At 54.4% G+C, this 10,597-nt stretch overlaps 1 protein-coding gene across 1 annotated transcript; it reads right to left on the reverse strand.

The window, feature by feature from the left end:
• Positions 1-968: 968 nt before the first annotated feature.
• On the reverse strand, positions 969-4,338 carry TNFSF9 (TNF superfamily member 9). The gene is made up of 3 exons (XM_060092336.1): positions 4,015-4,338; positions 3,379-3,412; positions 969-2,059 (listed from the first exon to the last, which is right to left on the reverse strand). Exons 1-3 carry the CDS (start codon positions 4,276-4,278, stop codon positions 1,599-1,601), a joined length of 759 nt encoding a protein of 252 aa, XP_059948319.1. The 5' UTR covers positions 4,279-4,338; the 3' UTR covers positions 969-1,598.
• Positions 4,339-10,597: the final 6,259 nt, after the last annotated feature.

Here is a 10,597-nt window from a genome sequence, read left to right on the forward strand (position 1 = left end):
AGGTTGATATTTTCCTTTAGAGACTGAGATGGAACAAAACTATAAAGATGCGTGTTCACCCTTCACTAGCTTTATGATGATGTGAGCAACTTCTTTGCTAAATCAGATAGCGGTTTGAAAACACGAGAGAAAGACTTCCTTGATTTTTTTGGGTGCTATTCACAATGTAACAGTTACAGATAAGAACCACTTAAGTGTAGGGACTTCCCTGGTGGTGCAGTGGTTAAGAATCCGCCTGCCATTGCAGAGGACACAGGTTCGAGCCCTGGTCCGGGAAGATCCCACATGTCGCCGAGCAACTAAGCCCATGAGCCGCAACTACTGAGCCTGTGTGCCACAACTACTGAAGCCTGCGTGCCTAGAGCCCGCGCTCCGCAACAAGAGAAGCCACTGCAATGAGAAGGCCGCGCAGTGTAACAAAGAGCAGCCACCGCTCACCGCAACTAGAAAAAGCCCACGCGCAGCAACGAAGACCCAACGCAGCCAAAGATAAATTTAAAAATAAATAAATAAAAAATAATTTTTAAAAAAAGAACCACTTAAGTGTAATCTGCATGTTGAACATCCTTTTCACCTGCACTTTAAGTATAGACAATCAACAAACAACAAATCAAGCCCTGACTTGTAACATTTGCCACTTCCTGTAGTGTAAATGCTCTCAGCATGGCCGATTTTAACCCATTATTGACTGGGGATGTATTAATGCCACAGGCGTTAGTTTCTGCAAAAATCCCCCAGTCAATAATGTGTTAAGTTACTAGTGTGGTGACACAGAATACAGAGTTAGCAAGCAGTGTCCTGCAAAATGGCATTATCCAGTATTTCCACCACCAGATACAGTATAGGTAAAATATCTCAAGAGCACAGGTAATAGTAACATGGGAATAATAAAACCCCTAAGGCACAGGGGAGCTATATAAATCTCAAGATAACTCACATTGTCTGGCATATAGTAAATGCTCAATATATAGAAGTCATAACATATATAAATACTTTATTATCTAACATCATGTACCACCTCACACCTTCCCATATGCCCCAGTTACACAGGGTCACACAATCACAATGTCAAGCCAGCGTATTAGACCGTCAGCTTGGCAAAAGCTGGGGATTTTTTCTTGTCCTGTTCATGGCTGTGTCCCCAACACCTAAAACAGTGCCTGATAAAATTTGCATGAATGAGTAAAGCTCACACAGCATAGTTACTTGGACTCCCACAGGCTAGCCCCCTGAGTACCACGGGGTGGGGGGGGGAGGGTACTGGGAATGAGTCTCTATTTCTCACATATTAACATAAATAAGGATGGGGGGTCTTTTTTATTTGCTGATGTTTCTCTAGCCCTGCACAGTGCCTGGCACAGAGCAGAAGCTCAATAAATATAAGTTGAATGGATTAATATAATGTACACTGTCTGAGCTCAGGCTCAGAATAAATACCAAGTGACAGAGGGACCCGGAGAGTCCTGGAAGAGGGGGTCAGCAGCAAGGACCCCGGCCCAGCCCAGTGAGGTAGAGTAGCTAGACCCCATCACCAGGGGCCCCAAAAAAGGAAGGCAAGATTCAGTCTTGGTCCAGAGGGTGGCACCTAGGCCTGGGGGTCACGTCAGCTGTATCAAGGGGAGTCCAGTGGGGACTTGGGTGGCCACGTGGAAGAGGCCCAAGACCGTGGCGTCCGCCGAGAGCTGCCAGGCACGAGGCTCCCGGACTGCGAGGCGCAGGTGGACGCTCAGGCGCTGTCCGGCATCCAGGTGCAGCAGGCCGCTCCGGAAACCAGTCGCTGAGTTCCCCGAGGATGGGGGTGGCAGGTCCAAGGTCAGGGCCAGGGCAGCGGCCCCAGCTTGGAGAGGCCGCAGGTGCAGGGCCACGGAGACGGAGCCGGAGCTGTTGCCGTTGCTGGCCATCACACGCTTCAGCGCCAAGTGCAAGAAAACATAGTAGACTCCGGCCTGGGCCACCACCACCTCGTGTGTGTGCTTGTCATAGCTCACACCGGGCGCCAGGGTCACACCTGTCATCCCCCGCTCGCTGCACCAATGCAGGGGCCCTTCGGTCAGCTGTACTGTGGGAGGAAGACGCAGGGCACGCTTAGCATGGGAGCATCGCTGAGGGTTGAGGTCGCAGCCCTGGGGAGGGGAGGAGGGGCTCTGAGGGAGAGAGGACAAGAGGGAAAAGTGGGGAGGGGGGTATGAGAAAGGTAAGGGGACTCGGAGAGGGTCTCAGAAAGAGGGGGGCTGGGGGAGGGGAAGCGGGGGATAGAAGGAAGGAAAGGATTCCGAGGGAGGGGGAAGCCTCTCTGAAAGAGGGAGATTGAGGAAGTGGAGGGGGACAGACTTCCAGGAACCAGGAGGAGGAGGAAATGTAATGCCAAAAAGGAAGAGGGGGGCTTTCCTGGTGGCGCAGTGGTTGGGAGTCCGCCTGCCGATGCAGGAGACACGGGTTCGTGCCCTGGTCCGAGAAGCTCCCACATGCCGTGGAGTGGCTGGGCCCGTGAGCCATGGCCGCTGAGCCTGTGCTCCACAACGGGAGAGGCCACAACAGTGAGAGGCCCGCGTACCGCAAAAAAAAAAAAAAAAAAAAACGGATGATGGAGGGGGAAAGGGGGCTACTAGGGATGGAAGGATGGGGTTTGGAGAGGGAGGAGAAGGGGATGGGGGGCAGAGTTAGGATAGAATGAAGGAAGGGACTCAGAGTGGGAGGGGGAAAGAGGAGGGGGGAGGGAGAAGGGAAGAGGGGGGAGGGAGGGGGAAGTTGTGGGGGAAGGAGGAAAAATCCTAGAGGAAAGAAAAAGGGAGGGAGGAGGGGGTGGAGGGTGAAGGAGGAGGGACTCCAAGGAGAGGACAGGATGGGGAGAAGGTCTCCTTAAGAGAGAAGGGAAGAAGGTGGCAGGAGAGTCCAGAAGGGGGAGGGAAAGGGGTGGGAAGAAGGGTCCCCAGAAAGGGGAGGGGAGCGGGGGAGGGTCTCCGAAGGGAGGACGAGGAGGCGAGTCTGGAAGGGGGAGGGGCAGAGGAAGGAGGTAGAGAGGAAAGTCTCGGGAAGTGGGAGCGGAAGTGAACGGGAAAGAGGGTTTCCAGCAGGGAAGAAGGGAGACAGGGCTGGGGAGGAGGGGTCCGTCTGTCCCAGAGCCCAGTGGGAGACACCCTACCAAGCTGAGATTTGCGGCATCCAGCCCCAGCTCTGAGAGAGCGGCGTCTGAAGTGAACACAGATGGGGGTCAGAGGAGGAGGAGACCCAGAGGGGCTGACGCGGTTCTAAGAAGTGAGGGGACACTTTTCACAGAAGGGAGGGGTAGAGGGTCAGATTGGGTCACAGAGAAGGCCTCCCTCTCCTGGGGCTCTCCCGCTTAGTGCACCCTCCCCCCTGTCTGGGGGAATCACTCACCACCATCGGCCACCACCAGCTGCGCGAACACGCCCTGCCGAGAGAGGACAAGCACAAAGTGGGTGGAGGTCCCCCCTCCCGCACCCGCAGCCCTCTGGAAAGTGGGGTGCCCGGGATCTGCGCAAATCTTGAGCCTACGCTCCCTTCCCTTCCCGCTGCAAGAGAGCGCGCGCGCTGCCCCAGCCCTGCCGTGTGCAAGGACAGAACCCCGAGGACTCAGGAGGGAAAAGAGGAGAGAGTCCCTCCAGGGGGCTTGGCACTGGGGAGTCTTGAGAGAGAAAGGGGGGTACCCCAAGGATCCGGGAGAAAACCTAGGTTATCCGCGAGTTACGAAAGAGGGAGCCCCCACAGTGGTTCGAGATAAAATGTCCCTCGGGGTCCGCAATGGAGAAAGTGCTCCCCTCTGGGGTCCCGGGATGAGGTGGGGTCTCACGGGGGTGCGGGATGAGAAGGGTGCCCCCCGAAGTCCTGGATGAAGAAGCGGTGCCCTCGGAGGTCCAAGAGGGACGATGGGGGTCCCTCCACCCTCGGCCTGGGATGCAGAAAGGACCTCGGGGTGGGGGGGGAGCGGATGGAGAAGGGGTCCCGGAACTGGGTAGGGGTCTCTCCCGGGGTCCAGATCGGGCCGCATCTCACCTGCGGAGAGTCGGGGAGGCGTGTGCGGGCGTCGGGCGTGAACTCCAGGCCCTCCGGGAGTCTCGGGCTGCGCGCGGAGCCGGGAACCTGCGATGCAGGAGCCCCGGGCGCGGCCCAGGCACGCACCAGGCAGGCGGCGCAGGCGGCGGCGAGCAGCAGCAGCGCGGCGCTCAGGGCCCAGGGCAGCGGGTGGCAGGAGCGGCCCGAGGGCGCGAGCGGCCGCTGAGCCTCAGGGTCCGGGGTGGCGTGGGTGCTGGAGTGCATGGCCGGCTGCGGGCGGCTGCGGTCCGAGGCTGCTGCACCGCACTTTATACCCAATCCGGAAGCCCCACTTTCCGGGGAGTGGCCCGTGGGGATCCCAGAGATCCGCCCTGTAGGTTGGTTCCCGCCCACCCTCCCCGCCTCCTCCACCTTCTGTCCGAACTTTCCCTAACTTTCTCTTTCCCGGATCTCTCCCTCTCTCCATTTCCTTTTCTCTCTCTCTCTCTCTCTCTCTCTCTCGCCCTCCAAGCTCTGCCCCACCGACCCTCTTTCTTCCTAATTATCTCTCTTGTGTCTCCCTGCTTATCCATCTCTGCGCCTCTCTGCTTCTTTGCCTCTTTCCCCAATTTCTTATCACTCCCTAGCCCCCCGGCACTGGGGCCCCTCCAGGGCTCTCCTAAACCCGGCACTTCTCCAGAGGGGTCAGAAGATAGCCAGGCCTCAGCCCCCTTCTCCTGTGGAGCATAAGTCCTCCCAGTGGAACCCTAAGTGCCCTGCTCAGCCCTCCCCCTCCCCTCCCTCTCTTGCCCCAGGACCCCTGGACCTTCCCTGGCCTGCCCCCGCCCACCCACCTAGACGCTTCCCATCTGGGGCCCCCTGGACCCCACAAGCAGAAGGCTGGAGAGTCCAGGTGGAGAAATTCCCCTTGTAGGAAAGGGACAGCCTTGAGTGAGGCGGAGGAAACTCAGATTTCCCGTTTGCTCTCCGGTGGTGGTGTGGGCGGGGCCGGGGGCGGGAGGAGGACCAGAGAAGCGGTCAAAACTCGTCCCCAAAAGAGGAAGCAACCCTGGACTGAGAGATGGCCAGCCCTAGAAAAGCCCTGGGCTCCCATAGAAGCCCTGCTCTGCCCAGACCAGCCGGCCAACTCCCTAATCCGCTCCAGGATTCACTTTCCCTATAGAAAATGGAAGGGTGGACCGGGCAATTGATCTCAGCCATCCATCAGCCGTCCGGGAAATGGGGGCAGGGGGGTTGGTTCAACTGAACAAGGATCGGATGCCGGCCCTGTATTCAATCTTGTATTAGGCCTCTCTGGGGAATTAAGAGGAGATCACTGTGATGATACTGGCTCGTGTTGACTCACAGGTGCTGAACGCTTCCGTTTTACCAGCGGTTTATAAAGCACAAGGCCCAGACCAGCATCACCTGGGAACTTGCTAGCTCTGCAAATTCTAGCACCTCACCCGAGACCTACTGACATTCTGGGAGTGGAAGCCCTGCAATCAGTGTCTGAAGGAGCCTTCCAGAAGATTCTGACACTTGCCCAAGTTGGAGAATCCACTGCATGGTACCAAGGTTGTTCCTTCGCACCTGCTGTCCCCCTGCCTGGAATGTTCTTTCCCCAGATCTGCGGCCAGCTGTCCTTCTGAGTAAAGAGGATGAATTAAGCTCCAGCCCCTACTTTCACTCTCTCCCAAAACCCCACTGCAGTGATAGTATAAGCGACTGTTTTAAAAGCTACACGAAAAATTGTAAGCCATCGGGATGGAATGCCAAATATAATTTCCCTAGCCAAATGCCTCAATCACCACCGTGTCTCAAGCCTCAGTTATTGGTGACTGCCCCCCAACTCCGAAAGAGAGTGTGGTGGGTGACAGCTAAAATAGAAGCATCGGTCTAAAGTCAATTCCCCAAAAGAGATACCAACTCTGCTCCCCATCAGGGTGGAACTGCAGCCGTTTTGGGTTTTTTGTTGTTTTTTTTTTCCCTCCAGACAGCGGAAATGGCAGCGTTTCTGGTGGGAGGAACGCAGTTGATGGTAGAAGAATCACGCCAAAAGCATGTGTTAAACAAACGTGTCAACTTGAATGCAGGATTTGAAACTTTCCCACCTTGACCCTCGCCCCCCACTCAGCAGCCAGGATCTGAAAGATGGGGACGGTGGGATCCTTTCTCTGAGGAATCTGACCAACCAGGAAGATAGATATAAAGATACTGAGGCCAAAAAGCCCTCCCCATATACCATTGCTCTGTCAAGAAGCTCACAGGCCACAGGCCAATCTGTTTATTATTAAGCCCTCCCCCACAGCAATGTCACAGACAAGGTTGTCTGAGCTGACAAAAAGAGGAATTCAGAGGACTCCCAGTCAACATCTCGGACCACCCAAATGAAAGTATCTCTCCCTCGGGCCCTGGTTACATCACCCCGTGACATTACCTTACTAGCAGTTTCCACCACGTGAGATATTCTTGTTCATTTCTTTGCTCACTCATGGCTGTTTCCCCCATGAAACTGTTATCTCCCAAAGAGGAGCATCTCCACCTGCCTTGTTTCCAACCTAGAAAATTGCAGGCCTCGATCGTATTGACTGATTGATTTAATGAATAAATGAATGCAGTATAGCATAACAGTTACCAGCATGTGCTCTAGAGGTGGACAAACTGCAGCCCGACACCGAATGTTTTGATTATTTTCATTTTGAAGCAGCTGGGAAAAGTCAAAAGAAGACTCTTTCCTGATGTGCAAATCATGTGAAATTCAAATTTTAGTGTCTACAAATAAAATTGTATTGATACACAGCCACCCTCATTTGTTTCCATATTGTCTGTGGCAATTTTTGCAATATTATGGCAGAGTGGAGTAGTTACAACAGAGATTGTCTGGCCCACAAAGCCCCAAATATTTACTCTCTCTGGTCCCTTTCAGAGGAAAATTTGCTGCCCCTGTCTAGAGTCTTGAATTTTAGGCCTCAAATTTCTTGCTGTGTGATTTTGGGCAAGCTGCTTCACCTCTCTGAGCCTCACTTTTCACATCTGCTAAATGGGAATAAGAGTAGGTCTCAGAGAGTAGCTGAGAGCTTGCTCTGAGCAGTGCCAGGCACATGGCAAATGCTCATTCCAGGTGAGCTGGGTCACTGACTCTTTTCCACAATTCCAATATGCGGATGTAAAAAAACTAAGACTCCAAAAGTGAAGTCATTGAGCCAAGGACTGACAGTGACTGTTCTGAACTCTCTCAATGCCGAGGGGCTTAGCAGAGTTCTATACACCCCCTCCAGAGCGGGGGGGAAAAAATGCCTGGCAGGGGAAGGCTCAGGCCACAGGCTGGGGAAGGCTCAGGCCGCAGCCAGGGAGCGCCATGACGTATTGTTGTGGTCGGGACATCTGAGATAGGCAGCCCCGCCCACTATGGAGCTCTCAGCACCAGCTGCCTAGCACTTGGTTTAGTACAGTTGCACCTCTGTGCTCAGCTGTCTCCCTGAGGTGAGCGTGGGCCCTAGTTTTCCTCACCTCTAGGGGAAAGGCCTGAATTCTCACTGTCGCCATCATAGGGCTCAAAGGAGGGATTGGGCAGGAAGCAGTTGGAGGGGGCAGCACCCTTCTTCCCCCTCGGAGGCCCAGTGAACAGGCACCTCCTCCAGGAAGTATGCCTTGATTTTTCCTAGCAAATTCACCTCCTTCTCTCTGGGTTCCCGACTGCCCCCCATCCCGTATGTGGACTCCCCCAGGATCAACTTTCCACTGGCGTGGATCTTCCACGTTCCCCAGGGGAAAGGCAAAGCCCGAAAGAGACCCTTAGTGATTGCCGGGTAAGTGCACAGTGAGAGGGCATGGGACCCCATGGGGCGCTGTGAACCAAGAAAAGAAGAAAAAAGAGAAGGGAAGGGTTGAGTGAGGTTGGTCTCCAGCTGAGGGGGTATCCACGTGTGCTGAAGGAGGAAATAGATGCAGAGAGGGGAGCTGTGTTCTCCAAGTTAGTCAGGTCTCTGGAAAAGCTGGGTCCAAGTCTCCTCAGCCCTGGATAGGCCAGGGAAACACAGACCTGACACAGGAGTGCACCTGTGATATTGTGTAAACACGACAAGGCATGATGGCATAATTAGGCTTTGTGGAGTTGGGGTGCCTATCCAGCTACTCTGGAACTGTGTGTTTCCAGTGCGATGCGTGTTCAGGGATCAGGAAAGGGGATGGGGGGGTCCCATGCGTGCACCAGTGTGCTTCTGGTTGAGGAACAACAATAGCACAAGATCCAAACCATTTAACTTCAAATCCCAGCTCTACCTCTTGCTAGTTGTATGATCTTGAACAAATGCCTTCACCTCTCTGCCTTGAGGTTCCCATCTGAGAAGTAGAGCTAACACAGGGACCACCTCCTAGGATTACTGTCCAGAATTGGGAGGCAGAACAGCACCTGGCATACAGTAGGTGCTCTCCAGGACTAGTCATCACTGCTGCCAGTGGGGCTGACCTTCTGGTGCCTCTGTGTGACTGCAGGCAGGGGTCTGATCTTGTGGATGAAGCACCAGGGTCCAGATACAAGTGCGGACATCTGAGCCAAAAACAGGCAGGAAATATTCTCAACGGAAATAGCCGAAAGAGTCACTGAAAGAGAAATGGTCAGATTATCACTCATAGAATCAGTTCAGGAATCAAGCTGTGGAGGAGGTTGAGTCATCTCTTTGGGGCTCATTAGAGATCTCTAAGGGCTATGAAAACAATGCGGATTTGGTTTCAGAGCAAAGATATATTTGCATAGCACATATCTGGAAGGTATATTAAAAAGCTAGGGGGACTTAGGAGAATGATCTGAAAAAGAGATTGTGGACCTTTCATTCAAGCTTCCACCCACTTGCATTTTCCATGTTTGCTTTGTTTTGGTTTTTGTGTGTGTGTTACATACAGAATGGTGGTCAGGTGTGAGCACACAAAGAAAAAAACCAGTGGCCACACACAAAAAATATTTTTTTAAGCAAAAAAAATAAGCAGAGAAAGAAAGAAACCGGTGGCCTTAGCTGTTTGGAGGAAGGGAAAATTTAACATCAGTGACATCAAAGGCAGGAAATGGTGTTTCCCTGCTAATGGCAGTGGAAGGACACAGGGATGGGGAAGACCCAGGCAAACCAAGGCGGGCCCTGGGTACCCCTCAGAGGGGCCCCGTCTGTGAAAAACCACCTCATTCTGCTGGGAAACTAGCCAGGCTGCCCAGGAAGGAAGCCCCAGCAGGGCTACCACCTGGAAGGGACTCTCCAACTGGCCCAGAGGGGCAGCCACCAGACAGACACCGGTGTACAAAAGACACCCCCGTTCAGGCGGTACACAATCACACAAACCAAGACAGACACACAAGTACACCACACAGACATACACACACTCACACACTGAGACACATAATCATAGATACGCAAGAGTAGCCACCAAAGCTGGCCACAGACACACACAGAGACACAAGAGATACATATTCAGAGCATATACACCAAGAATAGAAGGACACACAATCGCAGACCCACAATCACACACATACCAAAACAGTGGTGGAGATACACCACACAGGCACATGCTAAGACATGCCCAGAGGTGCAATCATAGATACACAAGATCAGCTGCCCAAGCCAGCCACAAGCACACAAAATGACACATCCGTGCCCATGATCACACATACCCACTAACACATAGCCTGAAAGAGTCTCAAAGGCTCTGGGATATGCATTCAGAGACAGACAATATCAGATGCCCAGAGACCACCAAAGGCACTCAAGTCACACACTGACACAGGCTGACCTGGAGAGACTGGCAGAGACACAAAGTACAAGAAACCCAGGCCCCGCCCCCATTGAAGATCCAGGTCCCACCCTTCGAGCCACCCAAGATCCACCCCCCACAGAGGGGACCCAGGCCCTCCTTTTGGGGGCCTATCCCTCCCTCCCTTAAGGAACCTCTGGGTCCCTTTCCTTGGAAGCGACACCCAGTGTAGGCCGCGGGCGACCCCTGGTGGACCGGGCGCCTCAGTCCAGGGCTGCACTGAATGGGTCGGTGGGAGGGGGGCGTCTAGGCTGAAAGGAAGGAAAGGTGCTTCGGTATCGACTGCAAAGCCCGGAGGAAGGTGCGTGGCAACGGGGGAGCGGGGACACGGGCGGCCGGAGCGGGATCAGACGGCCTTGGACACGGAAACAGAGCGTGGGAAGCAGGAGTGGGATGGAAGACCCTCACCTGTCCCCACTCGGTGCGATCCCGGGTCCCCGAGGGGAGGGTGCTGCTCCGGGGACAGTGGAAGACGCGATAAGCCCGGCGGCGAATTCCCATTGGTCCGCGGCCGACCAATGAGGAACGGCGGGGCGGGGCGAGACAGGGCAACCGTTGATAGAGATGGAAGGGACCCGCCTACCCAGCCTGGCTCTCAGGCCGAAAATGACCACCAGGGAGGGGATCGCCCAAGGTCTGCAATGCCCAGCACGGAGACCGCTGGCCCAGGAGGACTCTCGTCAACTCCGATATGACTTTGACCCGCGGAACCCTGAAAAAGGTGGGCTTGCCCCTCCCAGAGTTGATCCCCATCTCCCAAGCCCTGCCCTCTCATCAGCCCCTCCCACTTTCATGTCATTCT

This window comes from Mesoplodon densirostris, chromosome 3, assembly GCF_025265405.1.
Source record: "Mesoplodon densirostris isolate mMesDen1 chromosome 3, mMesDen1 primary haplotype, whole genome shotgun sequence".
Taxonomy (NCBI): domain Eukaryota; kingdom Metazoa; phylum Chordata; class Mammalia; order Artiodactyla; family Ziphiidae; genus Mesoplodon; species Mesoplodon densirostris.

Excerpts from the sequence above, each read along its gene's own strand:
- TNFSF9 (XM_060092336.1), bottom strand. The coding sequence starts at position 4,278 with ATGCACTCCAGCACCCACGCCACCCCGGACCCTGAGGCTCAGCGGCCG. Across the intron at positions 3,413-4,014 it reads GCCTCCCCGACTCTCCGCAG|GGCGTGTTCGCGCAGCTGGT; the intron begins GTGAGATGCGGC and ends CTCTCTCGGCAG. Across the intron at positions 2,060-3,378 it reads GCTGGTGGTGGCCGATGGTG|TACAGCTGACCGAAGGGCCC; the intron begins GTGAGTGATTCC and ends TTCCTCCCACAG.